Consider the following 22,367-nt stretch of genomic DNA (forward strand, 5'->3'; position numbering starts at 1 on the left):
GAAAATTCACGGAACATTCATTAGGTCTCAGCAAATGTTCTCATAACACAAGAACTGTCCAGTCGTGTTGATGATTATATAAAGCATTTGCTTGATCTTGCAAGAATGTTCCTAGATCAGATTTAAACTGTTCTTTAAATATTTCCAGAATGTTTCATTAGGTTGTGGGAACAGTCTGGTGTGAACATTGTGTGGACATCACAAAAGATATGTTCCCAAAACACAAAAACTGTCCATTTGTGTGGATGATTCTACAATGTTTCTTTGAGGGACACATTTAGTCTGGTCTTTAACCCTGTCATGGGCGTCGTAAGGAGTGGACCAAAATGCAGCGGGTATATTGATCATCTTCTTTACTTTATTAAAGAGAAGACACTTAAACAAAATAAACAACGAAAACAGTCCCGTAAGGTGCACAGACTATACAGGAAACAACTACCCACAAACACAAGTGAAAATCGAACACACTTAAATATGGCCTCCAATTAGAGACAACGACAACCAGCTGACTCTAATTGGTGGTCATTGAAAAAACACAACATAGAAATAGAAAACTAGAATAAACATAGAAATTGAAAATATAGAACATAAATCAACAACCCCGAAACACACAAAGCAAACACCCCCTGCCACGCCCTGACCAAACTACAATAACAAATAACCCCTTTTACTGGTCAGGACGTGACAAACCCTTTGACACGTATGAGCACATGGTGTGATCATTTTAGAGTGGTCCTTGCAACGTACGCTCAAACCGGTGTGATTAATGATTAAAACACTTCATTAGAACGTCTTGTTGCGATTGACACAATAGTCAGCGTTTGAGCTGGCCATGCTGTTTTTTCACAGAAACATTTTTCACAAACACATTCTTTACAACTTTGTCCTCAAAGTAAGTAGTAAGCAGTTTATTTTTGGATGCAATGTTCAGACATTGACAGAAGTCTCATACAAATTGGAAAATGTAGGCTACAATAGTCCTAGTGCTAACTGAGGAAAGAGTGAGCTAACACAAGCGAACATATTTATCTCTCGGCTCACAGAATCCATAATATGAATTAGCTAATAGCAATTGTTATTTACAGTTCATCACATCACAGGTGTGCACACCAGTGATCTAAATAATTGAGTAAAACACTTTCTAAAAGTGGGTAGAGTTTTTGCGCACTGCCATGTTTGTTTTTCTGCATCAACCAAAGATAAGAAGAGGTGACAAGATGAGTTGGGTCTGTTTGCAGTATGTATGTTGAAGGGGGTGTGTCATCTACCATCATTCACTTCCCATCATTCACTTCCTGAGGTTTACTTGAAAGACGAGTGAACCTCCCTTTCACCTTGCTTTGTTATAACATATTTGTTCTGACAGACACCCAGAATGCATTGTATGATGTCAACAAACATGGATCCACACATTGCTGGCAATTAGCTTAGCGTTAGCTCATCATAATCAGTACAACCCCCCAAAAAATATTTTACGCACATTATATGTGTCCATTACAATATATGCAAGAATCGGAATGCATGATGTGTCAACAGTACTTGAAAACATGAATTAAACAGTAAATAAATAAATTATTATCACACAAACCATTTTCTGATAGTGATTTATTGTGCCAGTGTTAGGATACTCATGATTTGTCACAACAGATGGTGTGTTTACATTTCTACCATTGTGTCTAGATGGAGTAGGCCTATAACAGCTCTCTCTAGTGGTCGTGTCAGAGACAACAGTTGTTGACAACTGTAGCATTGTAGCTAAGCCTAACCCTTACCCGTTTCATAACCTTAACCTCATTCTCCTAACCTGCTGTATTAGTTCTCCTAACCTGCCACGTTAATTCACCTAACCTGCCACGTTAATTGTCCTAACCTGCCATGAGTCTTAGTATGAAAGTGAAGAATCAGATTCTGACAGTGACAGTGAGGAGCTGTCCCCCATCCATGTGGCCATTGCGAACCGTGAATCTGAGGACCCATTTCACCCCCTAGCCCTGCTGTTGGCTTTGATGCATGCCAGTCTGGACTGCAAAGCCCCTTGCCATCTCCATCTGAGGCAGAGTGCTTCAAGCTGTTTCTGACAAAGGAGCTGGTGAGAGACATAGTGGAGGAGACCAATCACTATGCCTTGGAGCTACAGGAGAAGAGAGAGCCAGGAGTGAGGGGGAAGATTGCTAAATGTGTGACCACATTTACCACAATTACTGAAATGTATACCTTCCTGGTGACAGTCTTTCTCATGGGAATAGTAAAAAAGAACCCCGTAAGGGGGAGGCAGGTAGCCTAGCGGTTAAGAGCATTGGGCCAGTAACCAAAAGGTTGCTGGTTTAAATCCCCAATTCAACTAGGTGAAAACTCTGTCAATGTACCCTTGTGCAAGGCACTTAACCCTAATTGCACTTGTAAGTCACTCTGGATAAGAGTGTCTGCTAAATGACAAAAAACTAAATGGGATACTGGAGCACGGATCCTATGTTTGCAATTCCCTTCTTTGCCTCGCTCTTTTCCTAGTTCTGTTGTGATGCTTGCATTTCATCAACAATGCTACTGCCAACCTAAATGACCCCTTACACAAAATAAGACAATTCTTACCAGCCTGACATCAGCATTCGGTCTGGTCTTTGTGCCATACAAGGACCTATGCATTGACGAGTCCCTGATTTTATGGAAAGGTAGGCTGGCGTTCCATCAATACGTTCCCTCCAAAAGGCACAGGTTTGGGGTCAAGTTCTTTGTTATGTGCGACGTAAAGACAGGATTTGTCCAGTACATTATAGTCTACACAGGGTCCACCACTGACATCCAACATTATGAGGGGCTTGGGGTGTCCGGGTCCGTGGTGATGACCATGCAGACTCCTCATTTCAAGAAGGGTCACACTTTGTACAGTGGTTCCTCAATGAAAGGTTTTGAGATTATGGCGCGGGACATTGAAGTAATTTGTGGTTTAGCACATTACCCTGCGTGACTGCTTCATTGCTCCAGACCACCGCAAGGGGGAGTTAGAGCGCTGATATCCTTTTGGGTACAGTGTAAAGTGTTGGTCCCAAGGCACTAATGTGTCTCTACCTGAATGAATGCTGTCAATGAATGTGCGATATAAACCAAATAGAAACTGATAATTGTGCATGACTTCGCAATTTAATTTGAATTAACTGAATGATGAGGATGAAGATGAAGAGGGTGATTGAATTTAGAACAATAGTGTAAGAATTGCTATTCCCCTGTCCACACATGAAAAACGACACTTATTTTTTTGTTTCTACTTCGTCCCGAAGAAGCTGTAACCTGACTGTAGCATATTACTTACTAAAACTGTTGTTACCCCAAGGTTTTTATTCTAAGTGAAACAAAAATGTTTCAGTTATGTTTCAGTTATATTCCATGATTTTCTTAAAATATATGAGTTGACTGAATATAAGCAGCAAGTGATGTCTGCTAAATAAACAAGTTGATGACCGCAACCCCCTCCCCCTTAAGCAACCAATGGACGATTTACAATGACATCTCAATAGGAAACCTCCCTAAAGGGGCCCCATGAAGAGAGGGGAAACTAAAAACAAATATTCTCTCAGCTCCAAAGTGACAAGACAGAGAGAAGCAAATTTGAAGAGCCACCGAATACGATTACGAGGGTAAGAAGACCGTAAACAAACAAAGTACAGTCTGCAAGCATTGCTTTGCCACTGTCGGCTACTCGAGTGGAAACACTTCTAACATGATGTGTCATTTACGTTGCAATCACCTGACCGTATCCTTTGCAGGTGGAGCTGGAGCAAGGAAAGTGTGATCACTCTACAGTGGTTCATGCAGCGTACGCTCAAACCGGTGTGATTAGAACGCTTATTTAGAACGTCCAGTTTTGATTGACGCAACAGTCAGCATTTGAACTGGCCACACTGGTTTTTCACAGAAACATTCTGCACAAACACAGTCCTTACAAAGTTATTACCTGAATGTGACCCGTTTATTTTTGGATGCAATGTTCAGACATTCACAGAAGTAGCGACAGCAGACACAATCATCCAAACCGGAAAACATAGGCTACATTAGTTCTAGCGCAAACTAAGGAAAGATTGATATAACACAAGCGGTCATATTTAGAGAACTCTCGGCTGACAGAAACCACAATATGAATGAGCTAATAGCAATTACTATTTATAATTCATCACATCAAGGGTGAGCTCAACATTGATTGAAATAATTGAGTAAAACACTAGAAATTGAAAGTAATCTGATGATGGGTAGTTTGTGCGCACCAACATGTTTGTTTTTTCGCATCAACCAAAGATATTAAGAGGAGACAAGATGAGTTTGGCATTTTTGCAGTATGTATGTTGAAAGGAGGGGTGTGTTATCTACGATCATTCACTTCTCTTCATTTACTTCTGGAAGTTTATTCGAAAGATGAGTGAACCATTCCTTCACCACATTATAACATCTTTGGTCTGACAGATTTACGTGACACCCAGAATGCATTGTATAATGTCAACAAACATGTCGCCACACATAGCTGGCAAATAGCTTAGCATTAGCTCATTATAATCAGTACAACATTTAAAGAAGTATTTTACACACATCATAGGTGTCCATTACAATCTATGCAATAATCAGAATGCTTTATTTGTCACCAGTACTTGAAAACATGTGAATAAAACTGTAAATACATTATGCTCCATACATACTGTATGCTACAGTAGAAATGACAACACGATACATACAGAAAATAAGGCACTTACTTTGACAGGAACGCACATTTGTCCAAAGTTATTATTTTTAAGGAAAACAACAATGCAACAATGCGAGCGCCAGCCAGAAAATGTGTCAGTTCATGCAAGACTGTGCAAATGTCTGCATACATGATGTGCGGAAAAAATGGGAAAGGGCTCTCCTTGAAGAGAGTAGTTTGTCCGGCTCAGTAAATCCTCAAACATGAATTGTCCATAACACTGAAATGAGCTACTTATATGAATTAATGAGGAAGCAGAGCCCACCTAAATTCAAACTGTTCTTGGAAAATACAAATTGTTAGAAAATATTTTGAAACTGACAAGATAAGCTTTGTTCGAAAACCCATCTTAACATACTACTGTTAGCAAACGGTATCTTTTCAGTTGAGCGTACTAGCGCTTCTCCTGTCTACCGGAAGTTAATTCTGTTGCTATGCAATCTCTTGCTAGCTTGTTAGCATAACAAATTACTAGTTAGACATTTTACGACTTTGGGTGTGTAAATTCAATCTGGAGTGCGCTCTGGGCGTTCGTAAATTCAGAGCGTTGTCAGATTGTCCGTGCGTAAATTCAGAGTGTTTTGCTCTCGGGGTAGGGTTGATCTGAGAGTTCTGACATCACAACGGCAGTCAAGCATCCAAGCTACCTGGTTAACGTTGGCAAGCTTGCTTACTACTTCCAAACACAAATGAGAGAACACCTCACTCTGACCATTTTACTCCTCCTAACAGAGCTGGTTAGGCTGTTTTCATGTTATCCAGAGCGTTGGTGACTGTAACTGTGCTGCTGGCAACAATTTAATTATGCTTTTTTGACTTTTTTTACTGACACCAGACATATTCAATGGGTGTTGAGTGTTCATAAATGTATCAGTTTTTCTGCACTCTGGCACACTCAGATGAGAGTGCTCTGAAAAAGGAGTACAGTAGATAGCCAGAGCGAATTAACCAGCTGTGCCCAATGAGAATGCACAACGACTATACCACTGAGCTAAGCTAAGAATGACATATAGTAATATACTGGCAAGTTCGACGTATTAGTAGCCAACTAACGTTAGGTAGCTAGCTAACATACCGGTACATACTGCTGTAATGATATGCTGTGGTTCATAAGGATAGCTTAGCTAACAAATTGTCAGCTAACGTAACTTATTTGAAAAGTCATTACTTTATTACATTGCTCAACATTTTCTTAACATTTGTCATAATTTGTTACAGCAATAAAATTGTATCCGCTCTCATCGGACTACGGCTGCATATTTATCGCCATTTTCTGGAAATCTGAAAATGTTGTTAAGCCACGCCCATTTTTGGAAGAATTGTATTATGGGCCCTACAAGCACGGAAATAGTGTGCACTGCTTGTATACTTCGTATTTTGGCGAATTTAGTACATCTTTTGGCATACTTTCAAAGTTCTTGAAATGTTCCGGATTGACTGACCTTCATGTCTTAAATGAATGCTTATTTGAGCTGTTCTTGCCATAATATGGACTTGGTCTATTACCAAATAGGGCTGTATACCACCCCATATCCCTCTTCTGTATACCACCCTAACTTGTAACAACACAACGGATTGGCTCAAACCCATTAAGAATGAAATTAATTCCACAAATGAACTTTTAACATGGCACACCTGTTAATTGAAATACATTCCAGTTGACTTCCTCATGAAGCTTATTGAGAGAATGCCAAGGGTGTGCAAAGCTGTCATCAAGGCAAAGGGTGGCTACTTTGAAGAATCTCAATATATAAAATATGTTCTGATTTGTTTAACACCTTTTTGGTTACTACATGATTACATATGTGTTAATTCGTAGTTTTGATGTCTTCACTATTATTCTACAACGTAGGAAATAGTAAACATAAAGAAAAACCCTTGAATGAGTAGGTGTGTCCAAACTTTTGACTGGTACTGTATATACTGTGCATTCAGAAAGTATTCAGACCCCTTGACTTTCCACGTTTATTTATGTTAATTTCTTTCCTTCTTAATGCGTTTGAGCCAATCAGTTGTGTTGTGACGGGGGGGGGGGGGGGGGGTAAAATACCAAGTCATATTATGGCAAGAACAGCTCAAATAAGCAAAGAGAAACGATAGTCCATCATTACTTTAAGCCATGAAGGTCAGTCAATACGGAAAATGTCAAGAACTTTGAAAGTTTCTTCAAGTGCAGTTGCAAAAACCATCAAGCGCTATGATGAAACTGGCTCTTATGAGGACCGCCACAGGAATGGAACACCCAAAGTTACCTCTGCTGCAGAGGATAAGTTCATTAGATTTACCAGCCTCAGAAATTGCAGCCCAAATAAATGCTTCACAAAGTTCAAGTAACAGAAACATCTCAACATCAACTGTTCAGAGGAGACTGCATGAATCAGGCCTTCATGGTCGAATTGCTGCAAAGAAACCACTACTAAAGGACACCGAAAATAGTTAAAATAAAGTAAAACCCTTGAATATGTTCTAAAACTTTTGACCAGTAGTGTATATATTTCTTATATATCTCAGACACAAATTTCCTTTAGATGTATTTTTGTATATCTGTTTTTCCATGTATAAATATGTTATTTATGCATTTCTATGGGCTAATAGAAGTAAGGCCAAATTCAATGTTTCATCAAATAATAATTATAATAATTTTTTATACCAAAAGGGTTCCTAAAATTCTAAATCCAATAGGTAAATAATCCTTGTTGTGACCATCTTAAAACAATTCTGTATATTAGCTTAATATGAAAAAGATTACAAAATTGTTATCAAAAACATTCTTTCAATCTTTTTATGATTTGAATGTCTTAATGTTCGATAAAAACCCTAACAATAACTTAACAGGAATCTTAGCTAATGTTCTGGGAATGTTCCTGGTTTGCTGGGTGGCCACAAACCAGTCCTAAGCCTTGGCACAGAAGGGACTGTTGTGACAACTCAACAATGGGCCCTGGCTAAACATTAGTTAACTGTAGTTTAAATGACCATGCTTGGTGGGCTTTTGCATGAGACAAAACATTTCAGAAATGTGTGTCTCTGGATCTAGTGCCTTAGGCCAGTTTGAAAAGAGGAAATAGAAACTTGTAGAGGAGAGTGACTCACATGGAGGCCTCAAGCTTGGAGGATAGTGCTGTGTGTGTGTGTCTGTGTGGGTGTTTGTGTGTATTTCTTTCTTACCATATGTGACCTGATTCTGGAAACTAGGTGTATGTCGCAAGTCACGACTTCACAGGAGAGCCGTTTGAACGTAAAAATATTTTTTTCATCAAAATGCGTTTTTTGGCAGAAATGCCTTCTCGAACATGTGAGCTGTCATGTGCCTTAATAACAAACTTGTATGCCATCTGTAAATATGAATACAATTGTTAAATTACGAGCATTAAATTACGAGCCTTAAGCCACAGAAAAAGTCAAGCAACCTTCCCACTAGCCATGATTGACTGAGATAATGAGTGGGCTGGACATGCCGAGAGAGGAGTTCGGATGAGCTCGTCAGTCTGTGTTGGCAATCCTGTCAAACGCAGCTTTTTTTTTAAAATGTATTGTGTAGTGGAGCTGCATAAGTGTTGCTCTCCACTTTCTGGAGGATCAAGTTTTGAAATCAGTGGAATTAGAGTATGATAGCTAAAGAGATGGAGAAAACACCTGTCTCCGGATTACATCTTCAAACTAAGGGCAACCGTGGTATGGCATTCCTGACAGGGAGACGCATCCATCATGCATGATGATGTATACAGGTAAGATAGTCTAGTGCTAGCTAGCTACATTTTCAGATATTACACGTTTCTAATTTTGACAAAAAGTGGTTTCAATTCAAGCTAAAGTGTACTGTTAGCTAGCTAGCTAACTTTAGCTGGCTGGCTCCATAGCTGACGGTATTATTTGTTTCCCAGAGTCGTTTGCTTTTCTAGTTAACCTCTTACATCTAGACGTTCCGCTAGCGCAACACCTGCTCCAATATCCAATGATAGGCGTGGCGCGAATTACAAATTCCTCAAAAATACAAAAACTTCAATTTTTCAAACATATGACTATTTTACACCATTTTAAAGATAAGACTCTCCTTTATCTAACCACACTGTCCGATTTCAAAAAGGCTTTACAGCGAAAGCAAAACATTAGATTATGTCAGCAGAGTACCCAGCCAGAAATAATCAGACACCCATTTTTCAAGCTAGCATATAATGTCACAAAAAACAAAACCACAGCTAAATGCAGCACTAACCTTTGATGATCTTCATCAGATGACACGCCTAGGACATTATGTTATACAATACATGCATGTTTTGTTCAATCAAGTTCATATTTATATCAAAAAACAGCTTTTTACATTAGCATGTGACGTTCAGAACTAGCATTCCCACCGAACACTTCCGGTGAATTTACTAAATTACTCACGATAAACGTTCACAAAAAACATAACTAATTTTAAGAATTATAGATACAGAACTCCTCTATGCACTCTCTATGTCCGATTTTAAAATAGCTTTTCGGTGAAAGCACATTTTGCAATATTCTAAGTAGATAGCCCGGCATCACAGGGCTAGCTATTTAGACACCCACCAAGTTTAGCCCTCACCAAAGTCAGATTTACTATAAGAAAAATGTTATTACCTTTGCTGTTCTTCATCAGAATGCACTCCGAGGACTTCTACTTCAATAACAAATGTTGGTTTGGTTCAAAATAATCCGTAGTTATATCCAAATAGCGGCGCTTTGTTCGTGCGTTCAAGACACTATCCAAGGGTGACGAAGGGTTTACGCGCCCGACGCGTTTCGTGACAAAAATATTCTAAATATTCCATTACCATACTTCGAGGCATGTCAACCGCTGTTTAAAATCAATTTTTATGCCATTTTTCGCGTAAAAAAGCGATAATATTCCGACCGGGAGTGGTTGTTTTCGTTCAAAGAGAGAGAAAGTAAACATGGAGTCGACTCGTGCACGCGCCTCAGTCTCATAGTACTCTGACCGACCACTATCCAAACGCGCTAATGTTTTTCAGCCTGGGCCTGCAAAGCCACCATTCAGCTTTTTGCCGCCTTCTGAGAGCCCATGGGAGCCGTAGGAAGTGTCATGTAACAGCAGAGATCCCCTGTTTTGGATAGAGATGATCAAGAAGGCCAAGAAATGGTCAGACAGGGTACTTCCTGTACAGAATCTTCTCAGGTTTTGGCCTGCCAAATGAGTTCTGTTATACTCACAGACACCATTCAAACAGTTTTATAAACCTTGGAGTGTTTTCTATCCAAAGCTAATAATTATATGCATATTCTAGTTTCTGGGCAGGAGTAATAATCAGATTAAATCGGGTACGTTTTTTATCCGGCCGTGAAAATACTGCCCCCTATCCATAACAGGTTAAAGCCTAATTGTAGCTAGCTAACGTTGAACCTGGTTGGTTAGCCCCCAGCACTGTGGCATTGTTGGCACTTAGGTTCATTGTGATTTAATTAGCTAACGTTAGCTGGCTGGCTCATTAGCTAACGTTACGTGACGTGTGTACAACACCCGTTGAATATGGCTGGTGTCTGTAAACGTCTGCAAAAAAGCTTAATGAAATTGTTGCCAGCAGAGCTGGTTACGCTGTTTTCATGTTATCCAGATTTAAACAAATCATCGGCCATAGCGTCAAGTGTTCGCTACGAGAGCGAAACGAGATGGGTGGGGCTAAAGCTTAAGAGGTTGTGAACGATGCTGAATGGGTGTAGACAAAAAAGAGCTCTTCACTAGATACCAAAACATTCAAAGGCCATTTTCTCAAAAGTGAGTTCACGAGTTGATCAACTTTCAAAGCAGAATTACTTTCCCATTATTCCTCAACTGTAGTGTATGATATACCATTTTGTAGCACTGAGTCTCTACTTTTATCCAATGTAAAAAAAAACAAGATTTCAAATTTTGCTACATAAGACCGAATCCAGGTGGTGAGTCACGTATGTGTAGCATGTGTTAGAGGTACTGTGTGGCATAATCCCTCTACTCCTGCCTACAGCACATATTCTAGCACCTGGTACATTCTCTCTCTCTAAAGGATCTTTGATCTATTAGTCTGGTTTGTCTGACACATCAGCATTCCTCTTCCTGGGGGAAGAAGCCTAGATTCAATTTTATTTTGCTTTTGACAAATTTGTTTTTTTTGTATCAGACTTGTACAGTACTCCTACAAAAAAATAAAACATTTGAATTTTAATTGTGTCTATGCTTATTCATACTTCTCTTCCATTATACTCTGCTCTCCTCAGAACTATCCTCTGCTATCCCCAGCTTTGAGCCTCTGTGTTCAGCTGGGGTTTTTGGAGAATCACCACCTCCATTCAGTTGATACAATGGGCCTGATTGCAGCTGCAGCCGCAGCCGGGTCCACTGGGCTATATGGAGAACCGGTCCTGACCGGAGAGAAAGAGAGAGAGGGGAGAGAGAGGGAGAAAGGGGGAGAGATCTTTCACATTGTCTACAGTTGAATTACTGAAAAATGTATAGTCGAGATCACATTGGTTCCTGGTGCCTTTCAGATTTCACCAGCATATCACTGCAGATGTTCTTTTTAATGCACTGTGCAAGGACATCAATGCAACCAACCAAGAGCCCTCGTTTTCAGTGGACTAATCTCGGTTAACTCAAAACTAAAGTCTTGCATAATTGGTCAGCTGTTCAATTATGTTCTGGGTCCATACATGTTAAGAGAAGGGATCAAGAGATGCTAGAACAAAGAGTGAAACCGGAACGAGGAGCTCCACCCTCTGTCTTTGCATGTTACGGCCGAATTTTCCCTCCCCTTCAGAAATTCGAAAGATGCTAACACCTGCGAAATCGTAGTTTGTCCAAATAACCACTGACGAAAAAACCCAAACAAACACCGGAACTACTGTTGCTCGTTATCCCACATATCCCATTCCTTCCTGACAGATTTTACGGTACCAGTTATGTTTTCAAAGATCTGTTCACAAGAGTTTATCACTCTTCAGTCCAAACCCCCATTGATTGAGCATTGAGGAGCTTTTAGTGCTTTCCAGTTTATTTACTACCCATAACATATCCATGCACTACACATAAAGCGTACAGTATATCAGTTGGATATGTGATGTCTCACACTCGTCCTCTCCCTTTAAACTTCTGACATTATTCCAGTCACCTTCCTCTCATTGAAATTCAGATCATAGTTTGGAGCTCTTGTGTTTTGTGTATTTACCTCCCTGAAGACATCTTCAGGGAAATGTGCACTATTTATCATTGCTGATGAGTTATTGAGTTTGCAAGAACATGCTAGTATGTGTACAGAAATTCTGCAGTTGCACATACACAGACTCTATCCAAATGCCTCAGTTATCATCAATGAAAGCACACGCGCACATACGTTCCATCACTTTTTGGCGATAAGTCAGGTGTTAACTGCAGAAATGTAAGGCTTTACAGGTAGGAGTCCTTTCTCATACAGCATACAGTATACACACAGTACAATAATAGCAACTTACCGGGATAGTTTCGCGGAATTATGTATTTAGATATTTGTTTCCTTACCTTGAACTCTTTCTATGGACATGAAGAAACTGCAATTTTAAACTTTGCTTTAGATAAACTGGCCACTAAATAAATCATATGGATATATCTAATGTCGGGGAACTATCCCTTTAAGCTTTGGTGTGTCAGTAGTAATTGAAATTCAGCAGTCCTACTTTAACAGTATCCAGGTTATGGTTGGATGGCTGTTTTCAGGGCAGTACTGTATCAGAAGTGGGTCTAATTGAAGAGGGCTTTGGGCGGTAATATATGTGCAGCTTGTTTAATATCATTTAGTGGTACCAGAACAAAGCGAGAGGCCAGGTGTTTAGAATAAGGCATTAAACTAACAGGGATAAGCATTTTCATATACATTATGTGTGCGTGTGTATACGTGCGTGCTTGTTATAACATCTCTGCGTGCACATGTGTGACTCCAGCTGAGAGAGAGGAGGAGCTGGCCTTCTCCATCCATTCTTGGTCTCCATTTCACAGTGATAGGACAGTGACTATCAAGGAGCAAGATGGAAGTCAAACAGACTTTCAAATCGATTTTTTGTTGATTTGTGTTTGTTACTTTCTGTTAATTGAAGCTGCATGCACACATGCACGCACACACACAGCCACACATACACACACACTTAGCTGACATACTACGATAGCTTTGGGCACAATCTCTAAACACACGCAGTCTAGCAACCCTCCCTCCCTGCACTGAATACTCTGCCGCAGCTCGACAGTTAGGCCTAATGGACAGGAATTACCATACTGACAATATGTCTCATTATTTTGTGGGTTAATGAAAAACACTAATGTAGGCCAGAACTCTGTCATTAAATAAGCAGAGACAGAGAGAAACTGCTATCATTAGCAGGAGTTTACACATGGAGCTCTGCTCTAACAGCCAGGGAAAGACACAGCACAGCAGGTCAAATGGCTAGCTCATGTGTTCACTCTTTTCTTTCCTCTTCTCTTCTCTTGTCATCTTATCTCCTCTCTCTTTCCTCTCCTCTCCCTTTCCTCTCCTCTCCCTCTCCTAACTCTCATTAGTGTTCTATTCAGCCTCCTGCCATCAAAACCAATTACGGGAACAATGTGCCAGTACGTGTCCCATGAGCTTCTGCTTTCAGGTGTAGCTGTGTCTCCCAATCAGATTGTAGGAAGACCAGGAGCTTTTAGTCCTGAGGAACAAGGGATGAGTGGAGCTGTTTAGAGAAGAGAGACAAAGTAGGAGAGAGCAAGAGTAAATAGAGAGAGGAGAGCGCAAGAGGGAGTAAATAGATATAGAGAGAAAGAAAGCAAGAGAGAGGAGATAGTGGACCATCCTAATGCACAGATAATGAAATGATGGAGAGGGAGGGGTGTGAACAGAGGGACTCATAGAAAGAGTAATGACAGTGTGTTTGGCTGGTTCCTTCATGAAATCTATCATGGTTCCCCAGAGACACTAACCTCTATTTAACCAGAAGATCTAACAGGGAGGCCAGGGACCACTAACCTGTATTAAAATAAGACAGATTGCGGGAGAGAACAAGGGAAGATGGAAGTAGTGCACTACTCAACCTTAGAACAGGGGTGACAACAAAGTGTTCTTTGTTTTGGGGTTCTGTGGATGTTGCATTGAAGCTCAGTACTGTTTGTCTGCTCATTAAAACTCTCTAGTCTTTTTTTCTGTTTCTTTGTGTTATTGATTCCCCTGAGATTCCAGGTGATGAACACCATCTAACAATACAATATGTTTCATTAGCATTGTCAGTAAGGGGTTGTACTCCACGCTCTTCTATCATTTCCGTCTTCCAACTTTGTGTGCTTCTTCGACTGATCATTGTTCATCTTCCTTTTCAACGCATTGTTTTGCATGGTTCCTTAGATTTTCTTCCACCAGGTTCACTTTCCCATTCTCAGGTCCTAACCTTTTTATTTGTATCCCTTTCTCCTCCCTCCCTCCCTCCCTCTCCCGCTCGCTCACTCTCTCTCTCGTTCTTGCTCTCTCTGCCCCCTCTCTCTCTCTCCATCTCTTCTTCCCTCTCTCCAGGCATGGCTGACAGAGATCCATGAGTATGCTCAGCAGGATGTGGTGCTAATGCTGCTGGGCAACAAGGTCAGCCCTCCCACTGGAAGTACAGATTTTTGGATGGATAATCATTGCATTACTATGAATTGAGAGAAAGAAAGAAAGAGGTAGATAGGGAAGGATGGATGGATGCATAGTGCATTACTATGAATTGAGAGAGGCAGAACGAAAGAAAGAGGCAGATATATTTGTGTCACTGCATGCAGAAAATAAAAGAGAGGACTGTGCTAGTGTAAGTAGATGATGAAAGAGAGAATAGATGAAAGAAGATAATGTTTTCAGGAGCTTTTTGTGATCTCTTAAAGGCTGATGTGGCACACGAGAGAGTGGTGAAGAGAGAGGAGGGAGAGAAACTGGCCAAGGTAAGCTGTTATTAACAAATAAATACACAAACTCAAAATCACACACACAGTATTGACCCTTTTGATGTCCAGGTTTACATCTATTTTAGTCCGCACAGACACATGAATCCCCCTAAAATAGTCCGGGTGTGTCTTGATCTCTCTCATTAGGTATTCATAGGAGCACCTTCTGCTATCATTGCTTGGAGTCTCTGAAGTGAGTTCGCTAACTCAATTTTCAACATCAGTCCGCTCTGATGAGTTCCCAGGCTTGAAACAGTAACTGACTGTACATGGTTGTAAGGGAGATGGACGTCCGATGCCCTTGTTATCATCAGGCTGTGTAATAATAACGATATACAAAACTCCTATATGTCTCTCACACACACACGCACACCAGGTACCTTGTACACTAAAACTTAGAGGACTCTCGCTCTCCACTGTGCAGGTGTTTGGGGTGCCCTTCATGGAGACCAGTGCTAAGTCTGGCCTGAATGTGGAGCTGGCATTCACTGCTGTGGCTAAGTGAGTAGGATGTTTACCAGTGCTGCGTTCCTTAGAGATGACATGTCAATCATTGCCTTTTTGTTTTGTCATGCATGCGATTACGAAGTAAAAACACAGAATCAAGATAGCCTATGCGGTAAATATGCTCTGTGAGATTTAATCTTCCTATGTCTCCGGCCTCTGTCTTTCTCTCAGAGAGCTGAAGCACAGGTCGATGAAGGAGCCTGACGAACCAAAGTTTCAGCTTCAGGATTATGTCAACAAGGAGATGAAAAGTGCTGGCTGCTGCCACTCATAAACCTGTCTTCTGTGTGTGTGTGTGTGTGTGTGTGTGTGTGTGTGTGTGTGTGTGTGTGTGTGTGTGTGTGTGTGTGTGTGTGGGGGGGGGGGGGGGGGTGTATCTGGTGTGTGTGTGTGTGTGTGTGTATGTCTACCAGTATGTCTTCTAACTTGTGTTTCTGTGTCATTTTCCTCATGCATGTTGATGCAAGTGCACTGTATTTATGAATAGTGATACATTTAAGTTTTAACAGTGGTGGGTGTGTATGTATGTTGTATGAGTGGATTCATTTTGCATTGTCTTCTGCCCCCTACTGTATGATAAAAGGGTGACACAAGTTCAGTGCATAAATACAGTAAGAATCACAGTCTGTCAGTCAATCATTTTTGTGAAACTCATTCAGTAAAGAGCACCAAGCAAAGTACATCAACTTATGAAAGTACACCCACTATATTAAGGTTACCGGTCGAGTATTTCAAGTTAGAGTACCTCTGCATCATCTTCCACCTTCTCAGATTATTTCTCTTCCTGGTGATATGTTGTGTTCTCATCAGGGCCGAGGACACAATGTCGCTTATGCCTGGAGCCGGCCCTGGTCTTCATCCAAGTCATCCCCCACCCAACTGCAGCTCCCTCCTCACACACCTCTTCTTGCATCTGTGAATGTATCCAAAATCCATTTGTAGCCTTCACTCTCTCCTCGTTGTAATTCCTCGTTTGGAATTCATCATTCATGATCCACTTGAGTCATTTTGTGCAATATTACTAAGAATGTATGTGGTGTATATATTTAAAATGAAATGTATAATCTGGAGCTTTATTGTTTGCATTACTTGTAAATGGTTGTCTCGAATTGAAAATGGCGTCAAGTGATGTAGAAAATCTAGAGATAGTAAAGTAGCCGAAATAGAAACTGTGGGCTGCTTATGCAATTCAAATGTGCATTGAAGCACTATAATATCAATATGGACTGCCGTAACACTTTACGAAAGGGTTTGTTCAAATGTTTGAATGTTGTTGTATGTGTTTCTGTTGTACAGGTTGTCTAACATCATGTTATATTGATATTCTAGAGGCAAAACCTCAGTCCTGTATTTTAATACGGTATTGTTCAGTATACCTACTTTATTTCAAAAATTCCATGATTTATCAATGTCTTTCTTGTCAGGACCGTTGTATTTTGAGAAGTTGCACTCTGCAAATCTGACCTTTGTATCAATTTACAACACTTTTTAGTTCAAAAGATTCATAATTCTGGGTGTATAAATAGAAATATATGTAATTGCCATAACGTAAGTGATATGGAGTTTCATACTGTTTTTGTTCATATTTAATTGAAATACTATATTGCTTGACGGAAGAATATTGATGCAATATTGAATTAGGATGTATCGATTTGACAGCAAATCATTAAATGTTTTGATTATAGATGAGTGTAAACCTACTGTACTTATGTAGTCCAATCAGATACAGTAAGTCATATTTTTTATGTAACTTCAATATTCACAATAAAGTTTAAGATGCACAGTAGTGAATGATATGTTCTTGGTTTCCTCAGACTCTAGATTCGAGTCCAGTAGAAGCATGACTCCACAGACTCACCCTATGGTCACGTCAGGTAAGTGGGAGTCAGTGTATGGCAGTGTTGCCCTCATCAAGCAAGAGTTAAAGATGCACAACAAAATTATTGACAAGGGGTATACGGAATAGTACACAGTAAATTTGTGGGGGTACAGGTTAGTTGAGGTAATTTAGGTAATATGTGAAGTGACTGTGCATGGATAATAAACAGCGAGTAGCAGCAGTGTAAAACAAGGGGGGGGGGGTAGCCATTTGATTAGTTGTTCAGTAGTCTTATGGCTTGGGGGTAGAAGCTGTTAAGAAGCCTTTTGGACCTAGACTTGGCGCTCCGGTACCGCTTGCCGTTCGGTAGCAGAGAGAACAGTCTATGACTAGGGTGGCTGGAGTCTTTGGCAATTTTTAGGGCTTTCCTCTGACACCGCCTGGTATAGCGGTCCTGGATGGCAGGAAGCTTGGCCCCTGGGATGTACTGGGCTGTACGCATTACCCTCTGTAGCAGTTGCCATACCAGGTGGTGATGCAACCAGTCAGGATACTCTCAGTAGCACTTTTTGAGGATCTGAGGAGCCATGCCAAATCTTTTTAGTCTCCCGAGGGGGAATAGGCCTTGTCGTGCCCTCTTCACGACTGTCTTGGTGTGTTTGGACCATGATAGTTCGTTGGTGATGTGGACACCAAGGGACATGAAGCTCTCAACCTGCTCCACTAGAGCCCCGTTGATGAGAATGGGGGCGTGCTCGGCCCTCCTTTTCCTGTAGTCCACAATCATCTCCTTTGTCTTGCTCATATTGAGGGAGAAGTTGTTATCCTGGCATACTGAAATGATTGACAAGGGGCATACCATAAACTTGGAAAATGAATAGTGAAAGTTGTATAGTATATATTACTCACAGAGTAATAGGGTGTGCAACTTTCATCAGACTTTTTCTTATCACTACAAAACATCGCAACACACCTCCTGTGTCTGAATGCTTTACTTTGAAAACAGGGTGGAATCCTTATGGAGTTGGATTATTGGGATACCTGGCCTGTGACCCAATATAGCAGTGTTGTCCACATGGGATGTAACTATTGGTACTGCAAGGCAAAGTGTTACCCAACTATATATTCTGCTCTATGTATTTCTGTCAAAAAAACTAACTGATTCACTGGAAAAACATAACAGAGAAAGAGGTATGTACAGAGGTTATCTATCAGCAGTCATATTTTCAGTCAGCAAAGACGCTTATTTAAGATAAGATTTAGAAGAAGTGAGAGTTGAGATTAACCCGAAATAAAACTTACTGTTGCATCCTTTTGTGTTGGTACAGTCAAAGTCTAACCAGTTCTCCTTTGTGTGTGTGTGTGTGTGTGTGTGTGTGTGTGTGTGTGTGTGTGTGTGTGTGTGTGTGTGTGATCAACTCCGCTATCATTGGGTCTTTTTGGATTTCCCCCAAAATGACCAACCTAACTGTATACATCAGATATTTGTAGTCCTCTGGAAGGATGAGGCTCATCAGTGTCACTATGTTTGGAGTTTTGGCTCATCTGGGTTTCTGGTTGGAAAAGTGAGAAATGCGTGATGAATTATGGAGGAAGGTTGCCTCTATTTTTTACCAGATATTGTTATGGTGGTAACGTTACAGTAAGCAGCTTGGATGTCGACAATATGACACTTCATCTCGCCATGTTACTCACTTCCACCCAGTCTCTGAGTCGATATGAGAGAAGACATGGTTCTGCATCACAATGACTTCTCCAAATTCCACAAACTGGTTGAGTGCAGCATCTCAGGTCAACCGGCAGAGATTCTTCCAGGTGCTTTCAGAGAGCTTTTAGAACTTCAGAAGATGTACCTTTTTTTGCTCAAATGATTTTTACAATGTATCCATTCACTCCAATACATTCAATGATTTACATAATCTTAAAACATAAACCATATTTTCCTGTTGGTTCTCTACAATATCTCTAGATGTAGTTGATGGGATGAACCAATTGACCACTCTTTTGATGATGCAGGGACAAAATTAGTTGTCAGACATAACGAGCTTGTCGGAGGTTTTATGTAGAGTAATAAATTACACAGCTTCACTGACATCATGAATTGATGTGATGTATTTTGGTGAGTGGACACCTGGGGTGATTGATTTGTGAGTTGCCTGGGTCCCTGATTGACCGATGAGTGGCAACCCTGATTAGAAGCACCCGCTGCTCATTTGTTGTTCTTTACAAATGCTGTTTTGAATTAAAGTAAAGTGTACCTACCCACTGAAGTAGGCTGTAAAGCCGAAACGTGTACGTACGTTATCCCTAATGCAGTAAAAAAAATAAAACATTGAATAATGAGGTAAGCATTATGCGACATACAGTACCAGTCAAAGTTTGGACACACCTACTCATTCAAGGGTTTTTCTTTATTTTTACTATTTTCTACAATGTAGAATAACAGTGAAGATGTCAAAACTATGAAAAAACACATATGGAATCATGAAGTAATAAAAGAGTGTTAAACAAATCAAAAATTATTTTATATTTGAGATTCTTCAAAGTAGCCAGCCTTTTGCCTTGATGACAGCTTTGCACACTCTTGGCATTCTCTCAACCAGCTTCATGAGGTAGTCATCTGGAATGTATTTCAATTAACAGGTGTGCCTTATTAAAAGTACATTTGTGGAATTTCTTTCCTTATTAATGAGCCAATCAGTTGTGTTGTGACAAGGTAGGGGTGGTATACAGCAGATACCCCTATTTGGTCAAATACCAAGTCCATATTATGGCAAGAACAGCTCAAATAATCAAAGAGAAATGACAGTCCATCAAGCCCTATGATGACACTGGCTCTCATGAGGACCGCCATAGGAAAGGATGTCCCAGAGTTACCTCTGCTGCAGACGATAAGTTCATTAGAGTTACCAGCCTCAGAAATTGCAGCCCAAATAAACAGATATCTCAACATCAACTGTTCATAGACTGCGTGAATCAGGCCCTCATGGTCAAATTGCTGCAAAGAAACCACCACTTAAGGACACCAATAAGAAGAAGAGACTTGCTTGGGGTAAGAAACACGAGCAATGGCCATTAGATGGGTAGAAATCTTTATTTTTGTCTGATGAGTCTAAATTTGAGATTTCTGGTTCCAACCACCGTGTCTTTGTGAGATGCAGAATAGGTAAACGGATGATCTCTGCATGTGTGGTTCCCACCGTGAAGCATGGAGGAGGAGGTGTGGGGGTGCTTTGCTGGTGACACTGTCAGCGATTTATTTAGAATTCAAGGCACACCTAACCAGCAAAGATGCTTAATTAAGATAAGATTTAGAAGAAGTGAGAGTTGAGAGTAACCTGAAATAAAACTTACTGTTGCATCCTTTTGTGTTGGTACAGTCAAAGTCTAACCAGTTCTCCTTTGTGTGTGTGTGATCAACTCCGTTATCATTGGGTCTTTTGGATTTCCCATAAAATGACCAACCTAACTGTATACATCAGATATTTGTAGTCCTCTGGAAGGATGAGGCTCATCAGTGTCACTATGTTTGTAGTTTTGGCTTTTCGGATCATCTGGTTTTCTGGTTGGACGAGTGAGAAATGCGTGATGACTTATGGAGGAAGGTTGCCTCCATTTTTTTTACCAGATATTGTTATGGTGGTAACGTTACAGTAAGCAGCTTGGATGTCGACAATATGACACTTCACCTATGAGAGAAGACACGGGTCTTCATCACAATGATTTCTCCAAATTCCACAAACTGGTTGAGTGCAGCATCTCAGGTCAACCGGCAGAGATTCTTCCAGGTGCTTTCAGAGAGCTTTTAGAACTTCAGAAGATGTACCTTTTTGGCTCAAATGATTTTTACAATGTATCCATTCACTCCAATACATTCAATGATTTACATAATCTTAAAACATAAACCATATTTTCCTGTTGGTTCTCTACAATATCTCTAGATGTAGTTGATGGGATGAACCAATTGAGCACTCAATTGATGATGCAGGGACAAAATTACTTGTCAGACATGACGAGCTTGTCGGAGGGTTTATGTACAGTAATAAATAACATATCTTCACTGACTATCTCATGAATTGATGTGATGTATTTAGGTGAGCGGACACCTGGGGTGATTGATTCCTGAGTTGCCCTTGGTGCCCGCTCCCATACCGTATATTTCTGTATCTTTTTGTGACTAATTTGTATACAGGTAGACCAGAGGGGCCACGTCCCTGATTGGCCGTTGATTGGCCACCCTGATTAAAAGCATTTGCTGCTCATCTGTTGTTATTTACAAATTCTGTTTTGAATGAAAGACTGAAAAAGGCTGTAAATCCAAAACATCTATGTACGCTATCCCTGATGCAGTAAAACAATTAAAATACTGAATAATGAAATAAGCGTTATGCTACATATTTTTGAGTGCCAACCCATTACACCTCTTTGTTTTTATCTGAATTTGCACCAGCCAAACTTCTGAGAGAGCGCAATGTTTTTTGGGGGATTGGCCCTGTGGGCTGAGATTGCCACTCTGAGTAGCCCAAACTGCACCGCTTCTAATGTAACTATATATGCAATCCCAAGTTTCTATTGACTGGAAAGTATTATCTTGACTTTCCCTCATCTAAAGACCACAGGTAAAGATGTGTTTACAGGTTTTAAAAACAATTCATTTCTTAGCATGCCTCTAAATGACTGCAGATGAGATGCAATCAGTGTTGCCAGGTTAGCCAAATTTGTGTGGCAAATGACTAATCAAAACCTGCCCACAAGGCCTTAAAACTAACAATTTTTTTCCAGCAACAAGAGAGAAGTTGAAACATTTTAACGTTATTGAGCGTTAACGGGATTGGTTGGACAACAACCAGTGAAATAGCACGGCGCGAAATTCAACAGCCATTTTCCAAGCACGGATAGCCGTCACAAAACCAGATATACAGCTAAAATTAAGCACTAACCCTTGACAATCTTTATCAGATGACACTCCTAGGACATCATGTTAGACAATACATGCATTTTTTGTTCGATCAAGTTCATATTTATATCCAAAAACCCCATTTTACATTGGCGCGTGACGTTCAGAAAATGTATTCTCCCCAGAACATCCGGTGAATGGGCACATCAATTTACAGAAATACTGTAAACGTTGACAAAATGTATAACAATTATTTAAAGAATTATAGATAATCTACTCCTTTAACCTGTTAGGGCTAGGGGGCAGTATTGACACGGCTGGATAAAAAACGTACCCGATTTAATCTGGTTACTACTCCTGCCCAGTAACTAGAATATGCATATAATTATTGGCTTTGGATAGAAAACACTCCAAAGTTTCTAAAACTGTTTGAATGGTGTCTGTGAGTATAACAGAACTCAAATGGCAGGGCAAAAACTGAGAGATT

At 40.3% G+C, this 22,367-nt stretch overlaps 1 protein-coding gene and 1 pseudogene across 1 annotated transcript in view; both read left to right on the forward strand.

The window, feature by feature from the left end:
- Positions 1–15,493, forward strand: part of LOC106589217 (ras-related protein Rab-26) — a 105,477-nt gene extending 89,984 nt beyond the window's left edge. Inside the window, exons 6-9 of the mRNA XM_014178937.3 lie at positions 14,254–14,319; positions 14,598–14,654; positions 15,082–15,158; positions 15,336–15,493. Coding sequence (XP_014034412.1) covers positions 14,254–14,319; positions 14,598–14,654; positions 15,082–15,158; positions 15,336–15,438 — 303 coding nt within the window. The 3' untranslated portion in view covers positions 15,439–15,493. The remainder of the gene's footprint in view (positions 1–14,253; positions 14,320–14,597; positions 14,655–15,081; positions 15,159–15,335) is intronic.
- Positions 15,494–18,486: 2,993 nt separating this feature from the next.
- Positions 18,487–21,670, forward strand: LOC145865465 (uncharacterized; annotated as a pseudogene).
- Positions 21,671–22,367: the final 697 nt, after the last annotated feature.

The sequence above is a fragment of the Salmo salar genome, chromosome 28, assembly GCF_965601325.2.
Source record: "Salmo salar chromosome 28, fSalSal1, whole genome shotgun sequence".
NCBI lineage: Eukaryota > Metazoa > Chordata > Actinopteri > Salmoniformes > Salmonidae > Salmo > Salmo salar.